The sequence below is a fragment of the Eriocheir sinensis genome, unplaced genomic scaffold, assembly GCF_024679095.1.
Source record: "Eriocheir sinensis breed Jianghai 21 unplaced genomic scaffold, ASM2467909v1 Scaffold23, whole genome shotgun sequence".
Classification (NCBI taxonomy): Eukaryota; Metazoa; Arthropoda; class Malacostraca; order Decapoda; family Varunidae; genus Eriocheir; species Eriocheir sinensis.
Window position 1 is genome coordinate 1,341,233 of NW_026111532.1, and position 17,787 is coordinate 1,359,019.

Here is a 17,787-nt window from a genome sequence, read left to right on the forward strand (position 1 = left end):
AACTGGCTTGAAAACAATTCATCAGACACTTCTTATATACAGATGAGAAGCATGAAGCCTGGAAATTCATCAGGAACCTATTTCAATGTGAAGTAGCTGATGTTTCGAATGGAGTGCAAGACGAGTTTCTTGAGTTAAAGTTCATCTCTACATTTAAAGAAGACTACAAAGAACTGGATCTTGGGACATTCTGGGTCAAGTACCTTCCTGTTTACTCTGATCTCACATCAGGCTCTTCGGATTCTAGCTATGTTCATATCCACGTATCTTTGTGAAGCTGCACTTTCCTCGCTCGTTGCTTTCAAGACCAAGTACTGAAAGACTGAACTTTGAAGGGAACTTACATTGTGCACTCTCTCGCATTCAACTACGCATTCAAGATCTAGTAGCTAAGAAGCAGTGTCAAGTATCTCACTAATGACTAGGTAATTTATACTCAATAAAGAGACTAAAATCTTTTTTTTTCATTTTTCTTTAAAATCTGTGAGGAAATTTTATTCAGAGATGCAAGGGGGGCGTGGAGGGAAGGACCAATTCCTAGAGGGGGCATGGTAGTATAAAGGTTAAGAACCACTGATTTAGAAGAAAACAGTATATTAACAAATAGCCAATTCGGATTCAGAGAAGGACGGTCTTGTGTATATAACTAATCTGATCAGCTTCTATTCAAGAGTAATTGATATAATACAGGAAAGAGACAGTTGGGCAGATTGTGTGTATCTGGACTTAGAGAAGGCGTTTGATAAAGTACCACACAAGCGATTAATATGGAAACTTAATCATGTTGGAGGTCTGAGTGGTTCAATATTGGAATGGATTGTGGACTTTTTGACGAAGAGAGAAATGAGAACAGTAATCAGGAATAAAAAATCAAGCTGGATGGAAGTGACGAGTGGAGTCCCCCAAGGATCAGTGCTGGCTCCGATTATGTTTGTAACTTATATTAATGACATGACAGAAGGGGTGACAAGCTATATGAATATGTTTGCTGATGATGCTAAAATAATGAGGAGGGTGGCTAATGAAGATGACTGTATAGCCCTGAGCCAAGATTTCGATAGAATAAGTGAATGGTCATGCAAATGGGAAATGACATTCAATACAGAGAAGTGTAGCGTGATGGAGTTTGGTAAGAGCAGTAGACGAATATTGGGGAACTACTCTCTGAGTAATGAAAGAATCATGAAAAAAAATGAAGAAAAAGATCTGGGAATGATCATAACAGACAAGTTATCCTTTGTAAAACATATAGACCAGATAACTGGGGAAACATACAATCTTCTTAGAAACATAAAAGCAGCATTTACATATTTAGATGAAGAAATGGTGAAGAAACTAATAACATCGATGATACGTCCAAGACTGGAATATGCAGCGCATTGGTGTGGTCACCTAGATTGAAGAAAGAAATTAGAAAGTTGGAAAGAATACAAAGAGCAGCGACTAAATTACCAGACACTCTGAAAGAACATACTTATGAAGAAAGACTGGAGAAATTGGGACTAACAACACTGGAGAGCAGAAGAGAGAGAGGGGACCTAATAGCATTGTACAGGATGCAAGAGGGATTGGAGAAATTGGACAGGGAAGACCTAGTGGAACATGACAGAAGTGTGACAAGAGGCAATGGTAAGAAATTGAAGAAGAACGACTGTAGGAGAGACATCAAGAAATAGTTTTCCATACAGAAGCATAACAACATGGAACGGACTTGACAAGGAGACTGTGTGCAAAAACGATTCATGAATTTAAAGCCAAACTGGATAATAAGCGTACGTTATGGAGACGGGACAGCACGAGGCTAGTACGGCTCTTTTCCTGTGTTTCACAACTAGGTAAATACACACACACCGGAAATTTAAAGTTCTGTGAGTTTGTGAAACGTTTTCTGGGGGCGCGCAAACCTATGATCGTGAATGAGCCCTGAAAACGACCATTTTTGTAAACAAAAAATCGCTCAAAGAACGTTTTACAAACGTTCGTGAGTGCTTCCAACAAACCTGAAACAAACCTTTCTGAATGCTTCCAACAAACCTGAAACACATCTTTCCCCTAATAACCTGTATATATACGGGTATTGAGAGCAAGTGATTGCAAAATGCTGAGGTATATGGCGGGAATCAGGACCAAGGTACAGACCTAGCTAACAGATGTGGAGTAGAGCAGTGGTGCTCAACCTTTTTGGTTGGCAGGGCCACATTAGATAGGCAATGTGTGATGAGGGCCTCATATTGACTGCAGTGTGAATAAGCATAGTAATTGATATATTCTACACACTGATAACACTTATTATGTTGTGTATAATTATAATGTGTATGCATGAATCAGAATAAAGGTGATCATTCTATATTATGTCCAGATTCTGATTTCTGAGTGTTGTTCACTGTTCAGACGGTGTTTACAGTTGTACAAGTAAAGACGTGTACGTGACTCGCTAGTGTCCTTGATTTTCGTCAGTCAGCTCGCTATAATTATAGCCTACAGTCTACTACACATTATTACAAGCCTTGTCACTTGTGTAATAACCCTGCTAATTCATGGGTGTCGATTGTGAGGGGGATATATATATATATATATATATATATATATATATATATATATATATATATATATATATATATATATATATATATATATATATATATATATATATATATCCCCCTCACTTTTCACTCATGAAGCTGAAATGTGTCAATTCAATTCAAGTATACATTATACACGTAAGATCTTTAATATGCGATGACTAACTCAATAATAAAAAAAAAAAGTGCAGTGCCCACCCACTAAATTTTTTTTAGTTTCGCCCTGTATCTGCCTGTGCCCATCAAGAAGGCTGTTTGGGTCTATCATTTTTTTTTTTTTTTTTTTTTTTTTTTTGGAAGGCGGTGCATGCCGCGCAACCACCCAGACGGCGGGTAGAGGGATGCCCAATGCCCAGTTTCAAGTGGAGGAGGCCCAACAACGGGGCTGGGGGTGTCGGAAAGAGCCCACCTTTCCACTCCCAATGGCACCGGATAGGACTCGAACCTATACACTCCAGCACCTAACCGGAGCGCAAGGCGGAAACTCTACCACTGTACCACGGGAACCTCCCCCACCCCACCCTTTTTTACTTCTATTTTCCTTGATGCCTCCTCGTGGTCTCAAACCTACTACTACTACTACTAATAATAATAATAGTGGTAATGGTTTGAGAATGAAAGAATCTCAATATCCAACGAATGTCTTTAATCTTCTATGACAAGACAGGATCGCCTCATAAAGACATGCTACTCACCAAGGTTTATTTATTGTCCACATTATAACAAGCAACAGAAATAGTCCTCTTCTATTCAGTCTACTACACCTAGAGAGGGGTCATGCAACAACATTATGCATGATCTCTCTCTCTCTCTCTCTCTCTCTCTCTCTCTCTCTCTCTCTCTCTCTCTCTCTCTCTCTCTCTCTCTCTCTCTCTCTCTCCTTACACACACACACACACACACACACACACACACACATTAGATGTATTTAGACTAACCTAAAATGACTAGAGCATAGTGACCAACCACTCAGATGACAAACAATATTTATTAATGGGTTCATAAGTTTGGAAATCTTAAAATATGCAACATGACAACATATACAACAACATACTGAGTAGCATAACGAATCAGTTCTGCGCACACACACACACACACACACTTCATAAAAAAGAAAGCTAATGGTATACATCACAGTGCCTCTTTGGTGTAGCTATTATCATGCCTTTATAGCTAAGAGTCTGTAGGCCTAAGTTTGATCCCAACCAGGGCAGTCAATACCCAGCCTACCTTTTGGGCTGGTCAATAAATAGGTACTTGGGGAATGTAATTATTAGTAGCTCTATCTCACCCTTGCCCTGTGTCCTGGGTAATGGTTCCTTGCCCCACACAGGCTCTAGGGTTACTGAGACTCACAGCTTGGCCTACATCCCCAACTTAACCTTTCCCATCATGCAGCAGACACCAGAACACTATGAGCCAACAAGAAACACTTGGGATCTCTTGTATATACCTTGTGCACTCAAGCAGCTTCCCTCACCATACACCAAGGTCACCACACGCACATACACATACACAATATTACGGAAACGTTAATCAGTTGTCTCTCTCTCTCATAAGTAATACAAAATCCACAGCCAGGAGTGGTATGATTCCTGTAACGTGTCCCCTACGCATACACCACTGAGGTCCCCACACACACACACAACACTATGGAAATGTTACCAAATGGCCTCACTCTCCCATAAGTAATAAGTCCACAGCCAGGAATCCCTCTGGGCCGGGAGTCACATCAGCCTTGGCGTCACCAGGCTTGAGCATTTTGCAAGGTTGCCATGAGATTGCAATTCTTGCATTGCTTTGTCAGTGGTTAATTCAGTTTTGGCAAGTATCTCTACAAATGACTGGTATAAAAATGCTAAAAAGACTTCAGGCTACACTGTACAAGGATGGCAGTGCTGTGTTGGCAGTGAAAGGTGAGTTGATTAAACCTAGTTATCACAACAGGATCAAAATGTATGTACGTAGTATCCCATTTCATGATATATATTAAATGCTGAAGCTCACAGTTGAAGGCATTATGTTGAGCCGGGACTGCACCAGTTTTATTCTGCGGAGCGATTCTATCGGTGCCTCAGAACACTTTACTTCCACACAGTGATACCGCTCGAGTGCTGCTTTGTGGTGCCATTCCTTGAAGCTGCCATTATGGCCTGAAGCACACCACATTATTGAGGTTGTGTATCTCCTCCTAAGTGTCTGTCTTATAGCAGTCCCTCAGCTTTTCATATGAGCATGGACAGTGTTATTGGATCACTGTTTTCTTCTTCCAAGCAGCCTTGCAAGACCATGATATATACTGTTCAGTGTCTGACACACCTCATGGTCAGTAGAAATATATGTGGCTGTTCAGTATTATGCCAGACACTTACCTTTGTCTTTTGAGATCAGCCAGAGCATGTTGGTGCCATGCATTAGCCTGAGATTTATTCTTCTCTTCTAAAACTGTTCAAGTTGACAAGTGCGCATTGTGATCAATACATTGCTAATGTGATTTTTCTATTTGACTAAATTCCTACAGCTATGATGAAATTTCTTGTGATGTCTACCCTCAGGAGTAGATCACCATAACAAATCTCCATCAGTACCTTATCAAACATGTGAGGCAGTGGGGGAAGGATCAGTGTATTGACCAATGATGTGACTCTCCAGCTTCTGTGTCCCTTGAATCTCCACAGGATTGTGTGGTTGCTGTGAACATCACAGTGTTGCTTAACTGGATAAATTAGTCTGAAAATTGTCACGATGGAGACAAAGAATGTTTTAAACAGATGCATAGCCTCATTGAAGGGTCATTATATGAGCTCACTGGGTGTAAATTATATACTTTTTCTGATAATATATAGATTTCTTCACCTTTTGCCAGCAAAATGAAAGAAATCATAAAGTTGGTTGCTGAGTAACAGGCAAATAAAAATTACAAACTTTGAGAGGCTCTTGGCTGCACTATTCTGGCCCTGCCATGATGCCTTCCCCCACTGCACCACTGTTCCCTGTGTGCTGCACCCCAGACAACTATCAGTTACCTCTTTCTCTCACTTGAAGTTTCACTACCTATTCATTACTACACTAGAGTTGTTTGACATTGTAAAACGTTAATTACTGCAATACTAAAGAGTTTATTTCAACTTACTTTCTGGAAGATCACACACCAATTCCCTTCATCATAAAAAGACTTAGTAATTCTTACATTGAGTTGACTGCACAGTAGCTCCAGCTCTCCCTGCTTGAAGACATGATAGTATCTGTGGAAGACTTGATCAGCTCTGTTCTCAGCACAGGCAGCTTTTTTCCTGGATTTGGAGTGACAGTTATCGCAGCGCACGTTCTCCTGTGCTGCCAGAACGCCACAATTGCTTGTTATCTGCAGTGTGTCTACGCCCGGGTCACAGGTGTCTTGAGCCTTTTTGTTTCTGCAGCTGTGACTCACACCACAGCCTCGGTCACACCTCCTTCTCTCACACTTTGCCTCATACTTCCTGGGAGGCTTCAGCTTCCAGGGCACCAGCATGTCTTGCTGCATAAACTCTGTGCGGTTCACGTGGACAGGGAGGGAGGCAGCGCCCGTTTTGCCCGCATCAGCTCTGTCTTGAGGCTTGTTGGAGGACATACTTTCCTCATTGTTATCATCCTTGGCAATGTCTTCCTTGTTTTGCTTGAGGTAGGTTGACTTCTTGTCCCCATGCCGCTGCTCCATGGCCCACACGTAGATCAGGCCGCGGCCCCCGACACTCAGAACACGCACCATCTCCCTCACAGCTGCCAGGCGCCGGCCCTGAGGGCAACACTCTCAACACATGTCTCCAGACAGATGGTTACATTTGTCAAGGCCACAGAGTGCACAAGTATTGGCAAGTGAGTTTTAAATGATTATCTAAAATATTGAATTCTTACCTCAGTTGCCAGGTGATGAATGACGGCGATGCACACGACGGCATCAAATATTGAGTCACGGTACGGCAAGTGCAAGCAGTTACACGTCAAGACTTCAAAACCCCGCCCATTGCAGATCTTCATCAGCTCAAAGCTCGTATCACAACCAGCCTGGAGGGACAAGACAGATACAGGAACTTTACATGCATACAGGAATTGTTAAACTCTAAAATGAAAATATTCACAACATAAAATAACTGTAGACTTAGGTTGCAGAGGACACAGTTGACTGATAACCATAATGCTTCCTCCTTCTCTCACATTGCATGGCCACAAACTGAAGGTGAGAGAAGTGACAAAGCATGAAGTGTGACCTTTCTACAGTCTTACCTGGAACACCTGCTTGTTGTGGCCCATGTACTTGCCATTGCCACACCCAACATCCAGCAGCATGGACCCCAGAGGCAGCGACAATACAAACTGCAAAGATACAACACATGGATATACATTCCAAAGTGACTTCAATATCTCTATGTGTATATAAGAAAGTCATCGCAATCATCAATGTACTCTTTCTCTGGTTCTTTTCCTACACCCTAGTCATCAGTATTCTTTCTCTGGCTCTGTTCCTACAACTCAAACAGGTCATCATTATATTTTCTCTGCCCCTGTTTCTATAATTCACTCTAGTCATCCATGTATTCTTTCTCTGGCCCTGTTCCTATAATCTACTCCAGTCATCAGTATTCCTTCTCTGGCTCTGTTCCTACAATTCAAACTAGTCATTGATATATTTTCTCTGCCTCTGTTCCTATAATCCACCCTATATTCTTTCTCTGGCTCTGTTCCTACACTTTACACTAGTCATCCATGTAGGCTTCCTCTGGCTTTCTTCCTCACCTCCAGCACCTGCGGCCAAGGCTTGTGGCGCGTGACGCTGAAGTGCTCCGCTATCTGGTCATACACCTCCAAGACGTGTTCCTTTTCCAGGCGTGCGGCAGACCTGTCAGTGGGTGCCTCGCCAGGGGTAGTGGGGCAGCCCTTGCTCTCTCCCTTACTGCAGCCTGGCAAAAAGAAGACTCATATTGCCAAACGTTTCAGGCTCTTGTCAGTGATTAAAAAATTATTCAATTTTGGCAAGTATTTCTACAAATGACTGGTATAAAAATGCTAAAAAGACTGTAGGCTACACTGTACATAGCTGGGCACGATAACAGAAAACCTTATTCCTGATAACCAATAACTGATAATGAAAAACCTTAACGGCGATAACCGATATTCGTTAACTAGAGACATAAATATAGGCGATAACCGATAACCGATACCCGATATAAATCCACAATTCCGATACTAGCTAGCGATAAGTCCGATAGGCGAAAACGATACTATATTGATATTTCAGATAGAACAACATTGATGAATTCAAATTTTCATTATCTGTATTTTAGGAAACTTACAAAACCTTAAAACCACACGTTGACACGTACATATGGACGTTAATACTAGAAATGCCTGAACCGGTGTTGTGTTATTTGGCGTCCCCACCGTCAAAAATTGTTTACAAACACTGGTCTCTCGTGAACGGTGCATGCTCAGACCAGCAAGCGTAGACCTGTACAGTCTCACAAAGCTTTTAAACCGTAATTAAGAGTTGGTGGAAGGCTGAATCAGACATATAGTACAACTACCGCCATCCTCGCTGTTTCTAGGACGACACTCTGTACGAGTTGTATTTATATGTACAGAGTGTACGTCGTTCTAGAAACAGCGAGGATGGTGGTACTGTATGTTTGATTCAGCTTTCCAGCAACTCTTAATGTGTTAAAAAAGCATTGTGAGACTGTACAGGTCTACACTTAATGGTCTGAGCATGCGCAGTTCACGAGAGACCAGTGTTTGTACACAAGCTTTTGACGATGGGACACCATATAACACAACAGCGGGTGCCTTCAATACCATGACATGCTCACAAACGAATATGGAATATCAAATTTGAGGCAGTGAATAATCATTTTTGATGCAAAGTTAAATGATTTTTCTCTATGATATATTGAATTTTGAGTAGCATAAAAAAAATAACCTAGTATTTTAATTTTCATGACCTAAGTATGAAATCTCATCACCGAAGATATTTCATACCCCGAAGTTTTTTCATACAACACCGGGCCACGCATGCGCACTAGGTAGACCACATTTTTTTCCTGAGAGGCGGAAAAAAAGTAGCGATTATCGCTAGTTTGGTTACAAAAGTAACGAAGATACTGAAATATATTTAAATAAGTAGCGGATGGTCGATAATCCGATTTTGTTATCAGCGATAAAGTATCGCGATAACTTATCGCGATAACGCCCAGCTATGACACTGTAAAGGATGGCAGTGCTATGTTGGCAGTGAAAGGTGACTTGACTAAACCTAGTTATCACAACAGAATCAAAATGTATGTACGTAGTATCCTATTTCATGATATATGTTAAATGCTGAAGCTCACACAGAGAAGATAGTCTGGTTGTCAAGAGTGTTTTTCCCAATCACATCACAGAAGCCTTCCAAAACTACTGCTTTCTCTTTTCGTTCTTTCTTTCTTTCTTTTTTTACAATAGAGGAAACAGTTCAAGGGAAAAAAAAAAAAAAAGGAAACTAATGAAAAAAAATATATATATAAAAAAAAAGCCTGCTGCTCACTGCTCCTACGAAAGTCAAGAGGAGTGGCCGAAAAATAGGTCAGTTTCGGGAGGAGAGGTGTCAAGGTCAAGGTACTGGGGTCAAGAAACCAAGAACACGCACCAAACTCACTCTTCTGTTTCTTGCTGTAAGAGTCGCAGATGTTGGCGTTGTTGCACGTACACTCCCCCTGCCGGATCTTCCTGAAGGTGAAGGAGATGCGTTCCCGGCGTGGCAGCAGCTGGAGCCCCGTGGCGCTGTTCCTGCTGGCCACGACGTCTGTCATGCGCGGACAGATGCCATGCGACCACTCATACCTTGGTGGATAAAATAGTGAAGGTAGAAATTATGAGTCATGCCTCACCCTTGTTGTTGCACCTAAGTTTATGAATAGACCACCTAATGTGTGATTTGAATATCTGAATATCCTACAAAAAATTTCGCTAGACGCTTCTCCAACAAAAGAAAAATAACGCGAGGTCAATTTCTAAGTAAATCCTGCACTGAAACAAGCACTTATAGGATGACAAAGGCACAGGAGGATGTTCATTTGAGCATGTATATATGAGGCATTTAGCGTAACAGGGGCGACCAGATCAATGAAGGCAGCATATTCTGTTTTTGGCGGCATCTGGTAACTGAAATCTTACTGCATAATGTGGGGAGGCAAGTTAAGGCAAAAACGACCTTATAGTGGGTGATTCAAAGGCCTATATTTGCGTGATCTTATTGTCAAACTCGGCTGGAGTGGAACGTGTAGCTTCACTTTAACCCCTTGACTGCAGATTTCCTACAAGAAGACATCACCAAGCTACAGGTATGGAACAAAAAGTGGCGGCTACAATTCATTGAAGGAAAATGTAAAGTCATGCACCTTGGGAGGGGATATCCAGCATACCAATACCAAATGGGAAAAAATCCACTATCCACCACAGAAGCAGAGAAAGACCTCGGAGTATAAGTTACCAGGGCCCATATACATAAATCTTGTTACCACTAGCAAACAGCTGTTAAGACTAACATATTCCTGTTAGCCGTAACATTTTTCTGTTAAGCACTAACAGATATTCACAAAGCTTGTTAAGGCCTTAACAGCACTGTTAGGGTAACAGAGGCAGGGAGCACTTTTACCGCTTAGCAAACAGCTGTTAGCAGGATGGCTTATGTTCTTATTGTAACTCCTTCTTATTTGTTGACCATTTTTCTGAATTCAAAAAGCATTTTAATCAGGAAAGATAGGAAATTAAGGCTTGTGCGGATACATAGATGTGTTTGTTGGATTTACGAAGAAAATTATGATATAGTTCCTCGTGGATACATACAATATGTTAGTGAATGCTAAAACATTTCCCGTTTTCTTCTGTAGCAGCGCGAGAGAAAGGTGAAGTTTCATGAGACAAAAGAATACCTAAGATAAAAACAAGTTGAAAACATCTATTGCAGCCAGTAATTCCACGGAAACTCATGACAGGACTCGGGTGGCGAACATGTTTTTTTTTTTTTATTAATATTGACATTGAAATCAACAGATTAATGCATATAAACACTTGAGATTGTTGAGAGCATAGTACAGTTGGTGCCCCTGAGCCGAAACTTAACAAACAGCTGTTTGCTAGCTAACAGTTGCCAAGTTCTGCTTTGTGTATACCTGTTGGCGTTTTACTGTTAACTAGCAGAAATTGTTAAGGCTAACAGAAAAGCTTTATTTATACCGGCCCAGGCAACCAGTGAAAGGCAAATCCGTGTTAATCGCAGCGGATGGATTAAAACACAATATGCTCAAAACTATAAAAACAGCAAGTGGCACGTCTTATACTACACGCCTCATATGCCCCATTATAGTATTTTGAAACGGCAATCGATTCTCACCGTGCCGGGCCAGTCATAACACAGAGTGACCTCGAGGGAAGGTACACCACATAATGAGGCGGCTTGTCTTTGCTTCCCTCGCCGTTTCCGTTGCCTCCACTGCCACCAATGTACCGGAAGTCCATGTTGACACCGCCGCCCAGACTGAGAGAGAGCAGCTCGTCCGTGAAGGAGCTGTGGGTGTCAACGTGGGGGGGGATGCCTGCCAGGGGGTGGGAGTACTGAATTAGTCTCGGGATGCTTATATGTTGTAGAGCTATGGTAAATTTTATTTCGTCACCCTCATAAAATAATTGCCTAAGTCAGTTTTCAGCGATTTTCAGGTTTTTGTCTACATCAATTTTCCAACATGTGATGCCCATTTTTGTACAGTTGTCTTTGTCATTCAGGGTTTGACTGTTCTAGAATCGACCTTTTCATTTCTGCCTAGATCTTTAGCCAAATGAGATAATGACATTTTTTTCTGATTTCCTGTAAAGTAGAAAAAAATAACTTTGGCGGTTTGTTTACGAAGGTGATGATTTATTAATTTTTTAACAGCAAGAAAGGCAGCTCAGGGGCAAAACAAACAACAAGAAAAAACACTAGGCACTGCTCTGATATGAAAGAAAAAACAAGTGGCCAGAAGAGAGGCAATTTCAGAGGAAGAAGTGTCTTGATACTCTCCATAGTTAGTGATGTTGAGAGGAAATAGGAAAAATAAACTAATCATATTATCCATCATCTCTCATGTAATGTTCATTTTCACTGAATATCTATCAACAAAATTTAGTTACCATGGAAGTGACATTCCTGTGCTGTTATGCAATATTTCCTTCTAAATGGATTGGTAGTATTTATTAATCAACCCTCCATGAGACAAAGGCACCAATAATTAGCAACCCTTTCATGCGACTGTTTAGTGTTTGAGAAGTTTCACTATTATAAAGCGCTATTATAAAGAGCTATTACAAAGAGTTATTATACAGAGCCCTTCCTCTCCTTACCCTGGCCGGGCAGGTATCTGTTGATGGTGAGCTGGTCGGGTACGGACGGCATGCAGCCACGCTCCACAATCCTCCACAGCAGGTAGTCAATGGCCGGGGGCAGCCCCTGGGCCAGCGGCCGCCCCTTGTCCACGCGGTTGGTGCTGTACTGGAACTCGTACCCAAAGTGACGAACCTGACGGTGCTTCATGACGCTCCCTTGAGGCGGGTGGGAAGGTATGCCTTAGATGTGTGATCAAAGTTACCAGATGTTACTTCAATGCATATAATGACCGGACCCCAAACAACTGCCCCATGAGATGGAGAAAGGGAGGGCTCATGCCTACCTTGAGCTGTACAAGAGGGTGTGGCTCCCCAGTCCACCAAGTTCATCAGCTGTAGCTCCTCCTTTGGGGAGACGAAGTCCTCTATTACAGACAGGCCCGGCGGGAACCTGAACTTGATGGGTGATGGGTCCAGAGGTACTGTTGGGGAACAATAGGAGCTTAGCCCTTGTCTCTGACCAAAGCAAGGCAGCTCTGGAAGGTTAGTAAGAGAACTCTACAGTACAGTATTCTTTATAAGGGTTCTGCCCAAAGCAAGACAGTTCTGGAAGGTTAGTAAGAGAACTCTACAGCACAGTAATCTTTATATGTTCTAGCATTTTAATTTGATTTGTCTTGTTATAAAGCAAACAGCTTCATGTGGTGCCTTGAGTGCCTGGGCAAGAAAATGTGCTAGTGTTACTTTTCAGCTCCTGTGTGCATGTGGTATTGGTCCTCACCTTTGTCCACATAAGCCATGTACACGGGGGAGGTGGAGCCACGCACAGCCAGATGGCCATGAGCTGCCACTATCACTGTCCTGGCCTGCTCAGGGGTGGTGAAGGAGGCAAAGCTGTACTGCTTCCCTGGCAGCAGCGTGAGGGCCTCCAGGCCGCACCCAACAGACGTGATCAGCTCCACCAAGGAAGATTCATCTGCATTTGTGGTCAGTCCTGCATTGCCTATGAAGATGTGCTGGAAGAGGGAACATGGGGAGGCAATGAATGAGTGAGCAAGACTGATGGCAACCTATGTAACATCCTTCCTCATGGGGTGATGAAACCATAGTGTTGAAGAGACATGGAGATTAAAGGAAGTAGAAGCAAATACATTTCCTTGGTGCATTAATGACCAAATATAAATATATATATATATATATATATAAAATGATTGCACCTCTGACATATAAGCCATTCTTCCACTATCTGGCTAAGTTTTGGATGGGTTAAAAAAAAGCTTACTGGTATGAGTGACCAACCTACATCTCCAAACAGATATCTATAGGTCTTAAATCAGAAAATTCATGAGTGCTTCCTTACTAATGAAACTGTCAATACAACAAAGTGAGGTCATTTTTTGTTGATTCATACCATATGGGGCTGGCTATCATGTGTATGAAGATACCCTAAACTTAACCTAACCTAACAAAACCTAAACGGTTACTATAGGTCTTGACTCAGAAAATTCATATATGTTTCATTAATAATGAGACTTTCTATACAACAAAGTGAGGTTATCCTTTCTTGATTTATACCATAAGGTGCTGGTTATCATGTGTTTTAAGATACACTAAACTTAACCTAACCAAACCTCAAATAGTTACTATAGGTCTTGACTCAGATAATTCATTTTTACTTCCTTACTAATGAGACTTTCTATACAACTAAGTGAGGTCATTCTTTGTTAATTTATACCATAAGGTGCTGGCTATGTGTTTTAACCTAACCCAAGTTCAATATGCGCGCATCAACCATTAATAATGCTAACACCTGGACACGTATGCCTGCAATGCAAAAACTCTTTCCTATCGACTAGGGTGCAGACATACTCCCATCCTGCTGTGACCTGAGCTCTCCCTCACCTTGGTTGGGTGCTCTGAAGTGTAGATATCTGGGAGGTCCCTCTGGAGGATAGCGATACATCTTGTTATTTTCTTCTTTACCTTGTTCCAGTCCCGTCTGCAGCCCTCCATCCTCAGAAACCATGCAAACAAAAATCTTTTCTGGACTGAAAAAGAACAACTGGAATATTGTATTACAATGAACTCTCTTTCCAAAACCATCCTAAACTGACCTAACAAAACACAAAACAGCTACCGGTACTATAGGTCTTGACTCAGAAAATTCATATATGCTTGCTTACTAATGAGACTTCCTATACAACAAAGTGAGGTCATTCTTTCTTGATTTATACCATAAGGTGCTGGCTATTATGTGTTTGAAGATACCCTAAACTTAACCTAACAAAACATCAAACAGTTACTATAGGTCCTGACTCAGAAAATTCATACATGCATCCTTACTAATGAGACTTCCTATAAAACAAAGTGAGGTCATTCTTTGTTGATTTATACCATAAGGTGCTGGCTATCAGTATCATGTTTGAAGATACCCTAAACTTACCCTAACCTAAGTTCAATATGTAATCTGCAGGTCATGTGTTGAAGTTGGATATACATTATGCAATACGTACATCCTTCATCATAATTAGGCTGATCCTTCTTGGTATCCTAATCAGCATATGCAAGGGTGCCAAAAGACATATAAGTTGTTGGCTATATACTTCTCACCCTAGTGGTCAATCAAATTTCGAGGATAGCAACCAGAAATCTGTCTCTTGGGTCGATGTTTTTGGTATGGTACAGCAAAGAAAGATTCACACAACAAAGAAATATCTATCCATCTGTCCATCCTGATACCACCCATTCCTTAAAACTCCTTTGCTATATTCCAGGATAACGTTCTCAGTAAACAATGAACCAGGCCACTTATTCTTTTTGTTGGAGCAGAGCTTAGCAGGCTCTTTTGTTGTTTCTTTGTCACATAAAAACTGACAGAATTAAAAAAATTTATGCCATTGAGCAAGTGAAGTTACAAATATTTATTATAAGCAAAAGCAGAATTATTGGGGTACACTGGGGTATCAGAAGAAGCAGAAGCAGAATTATTGAGGTACATTGGGGTATTGGAAGAAGCAGAAGCAGAATTACTGGGGTACATTAGGGTATCACAAGAAGCAGGGCCCGAATTCACAAAGGCTTAGTTCATAGTTTTGGGCCCATAGTGCGTAGTTTTGAGAACACTGAGATTCACAAAGCTCGCGTGGTAATAACTACCAACTAATCGATGACGTCACGGGTTAGCGCGCGGATTTACAAAGCTTTACTGTGCTCTGTGTGACGCTAAATATGTTGTTAATTAACTACTGCTTCGGGGGTGTAGTAAACGCTAACAATATTATCATATTTACGTATAAATGCTTATAAATCGCGTTTTTCAACTTGAAATATAACTTTGCGAGTAGAGGAAGCCCATTTCTTTATAAAATGATGAGATATACACCCTTAGAGAGGTATATGATAAGTGTGGGCGGTATGGCAACACCGACGCACAGCCAGGGGATTGCCAGACCTCCCTCCTCCTTCATCTTCCTACCTCCTCATCCATTCATCCATCCATCTCTAGATTTGTCCCTCCGTGGAAGGACCATGGACCTTTGTCGGGTGACAGCTGGCCCGTGAGTTGGGCTGCAGATATGGCAAAGACAGTATTAATTTTCCCTCGTTTCTTCCTTCCATCTTTTGTTCCTGTCTGCCTCGATATCTGTCCCATATTTCTATTTGTTTTCTTCCTGCCTCAATCTCCTCCATATCTTCTTTTTCTTCATCTTAAGCATGTTCATAGGTAACAAGACATCGAACAGCAAAGTTACCTTGACGTAAATGTGCAGCAAACAACGAAATAATTAAATTCGTAGATTACGATTTAGTACAGTTTGCCTTAAAAGGAAGAAAAATGGGAAAAGAGAATGGGTTTCTTGAACCAGCAGCTGGAGGGGGCTCCCTAGGATTGGCTGACGGTTCTGTAAACGTGCTTGCAATTCGCTGCAAGGCCAATGATGTCATCAACCAATCAGCGGCCTCACTGACTTAGCGCGCCTCTAACTACCATCTAAGGTTTGCTTCGTGAATCTGACGCTAACGTCGGTCACTAAATCAATAGTGCGTAGTTATGTTAGTTCGTAGTTAGTGAGTATGTTTGTGAATTCCACCCCAGAAGCAGAATTATTGTGGTACATTGGGGTATCCGAAGAAACAGAAGCAGAATTACTGGGGTACATTGGTTAATTGTCCTTGAGCTGTCTGCCTTGCTGTAATATAAAGAAAACAAAGTGATCAAGGCTGAGGGTGTCCTAAATTTGTGTCTGAAGAAAGAGATGGTTAGGTTTAGCAGCAAAAGGGTTGATAAAATTACACGCTTGCTAAGTCTTCACCAGGGACCAGGCTCTTCTTTAGAACCACTTATAATAGGTGCGGTAGGTTATATTTACAGAACAGCAGAAATGAAGATATATTAGAACCTTACTATGTGCATAGCCTGTAAGGTCATGGGGTACATATCATACATGAAATATTAAAAAAGGGTATCCATGGTGATTCAGACATAGGAATTACACTGAGTACACATGTTAACTTCAGCCTCTCGTATTGTCTCCCTAATAAATTATCTTCCTTGTATTTAGTGTAAAAGACATTCCAGCAAAAATTAAAGGGTATGTTTCAAAGCTAATAACAAAGAAACCAACCAACTTGACAACGATATTTCCCCCTAAAGCTGCTAATATGATCAAGAAACTACTCCTGTTAAACTCTAGCGAACACAACCGCCGGGACAAAGGCGTGGGGCTGCTTTATAGAGAAAATACTTACGTCCAACACTCAGCTGCTGTCCTCCCTCCGTCTGATCTTGATCTTGATGTCACAGGTGGCGTGAGATTTCTCCCCAGCCCTGACAGGCCTTTGTATCGGCAGCTCCTGCGAAGGAAAGCAAAACATAATTATACAGAAGGTCGGTGTTCAACTACTCGGGGCAAGATATCATTGCCTAGATTTTGCACGCCACATGCTCTCCAAGAACTTTTTCACTGTCTCAATCACTCGTCCATTCGTCTCTCCATCCACTCCACTCGATCCCTGCAGTCCTCCCATTCACTTCACGTCCCATCTCACTCAGAAACACCTGCATCGATCATCTTCGTTCTCTTTCCACAACATGCTTTACAGTCTCATCCACACACGTGTCACACATCTGGCACACTTTGCTGCGGGATTCAGACCATGTTCCTTGCATTCACATTCAGACATTGCGCTCCACGAAAGAGATCACCTCCCAGGCTTCCCTCATACCACACGTACCTTTGCCTCACACTTTGGGGCCTCTTTCTCCCTGTTTCAGTCTAGGATTTCCTTTCTTTCCATTTCATTCTTCCACCTGTTCAGTCCCTCATCTTTTACTCACACACACACACATATATATATATATATATATATATATATATATATATATATATATATATATATATATATATATATATATATATATATATATATATATATCTATATATATTATACATTCCTCCACTTTCTTACATCCCACTCAAACCCCTCTCCATTTATGTTTGTTATTTTCCATTCAAACACATTCTGCCTATCTAAATGGGTCGATACATCCACCTACTTAGCATAATATTCCTGTTTATCATTTGCCCATATTTATTCGCCCATTTGCCATCTCTTATACATTCCATAAGTATAGCCTATACCTTTCATGCTATCTTAAATTGCAGATATCCTCCATTCTCTCCAGTCTCACTTTAAATTATATCTCAAGGTTAACTGCCTTCACTAGTCTTTCCCTAATTTCAATTCAATTAATTTCACTAACCGATCCCTTCATAAACAAGTAATAACAATAATTATAGGTATTACGTAATCATATATCCTCCCCACAGCA

The 17,787-nt window shown here is 41.3% G+C and overlaps 1 protein-coding gene across 3 annotated transcripts; it reads right to left on the minus strand.

Moving 5' to 3' along the window:
- Positions 1-5,641: 5,641 nt before the first annotated feature.
- On the minus strand, positions 5,642-16,844 carry LOC126990998 (alkylated DNA repair protein alkB homolog 8-like). Of its 3 annotated transcripts, none has more exons than XM_050849675.1 (11): positions 16,704-16,844; positions 13,857-14,002; positions 12,736-12,970; positions 12,299-12,436; positions 11,973-12,170; positions 10,987-11,188; positions 9,241-9,434; positions 7,356-7,519; positions 6,846-6,935; positions 6,477-6,626; positions 5,642-6,357 (listed from the first exon to the last, which is right to left on the minus strand). In XM_050849675.1, exons 2-11 carry the CDS (start codon positions 13,965-13,967, stop codon positions 5,707-5,709), a joined length of 2,133 nt encoding a protein of 710 aa, XP_050705632.1. In that variant the 5' UTR covers positions 13,968-14,002; positions 16,704-16,844; the 3' UTR covers positions 5,642-5,706. The 3 variants fall into 3 exon arrangements, with proteins under 3 accessions (XP_050705632.1, XP_050705633.1, XP_050705634.1); XM_050849676.1 differs by having other exon boundaries at positions 13,857-14,016; positions 16,704-16,788; XM_050849677.1 differs by having other exon boundaries at positions 5,644-6,357; positions 9,250-9,434.
- Positions 16,845-17,787: the final 943 nt, after the last annotated feature.

What these genes read in the sequence shown, in the direction of transcription:
- LOC126990998 (XM_050849675.1), bottom strand. Translation starts at nt 13,967, where the DNA reads ATGGAGGGCTGCAGACGGGACTGGAACAAGGTAAAGAAGAAAATAACA. An exon ending in ACAACAAGCAGGTGTTCCAG is followed by an intron (nt 6,627 to 6,845) that starts GTAAGACTGTAG and finishes TTGTCCCTCCAG; the next exon opens with GCTGGTTGTGATACGAGCTT. An exon ending in TTCATCACCTGGCAACTGAG is followed by an intron (nt 6,358 to 6,476) that starts GTAAGAATTCAA and finishes TGTTGCCCTCAG; the next exon opens with GGCCGGCGCCTGGCAGCTGT.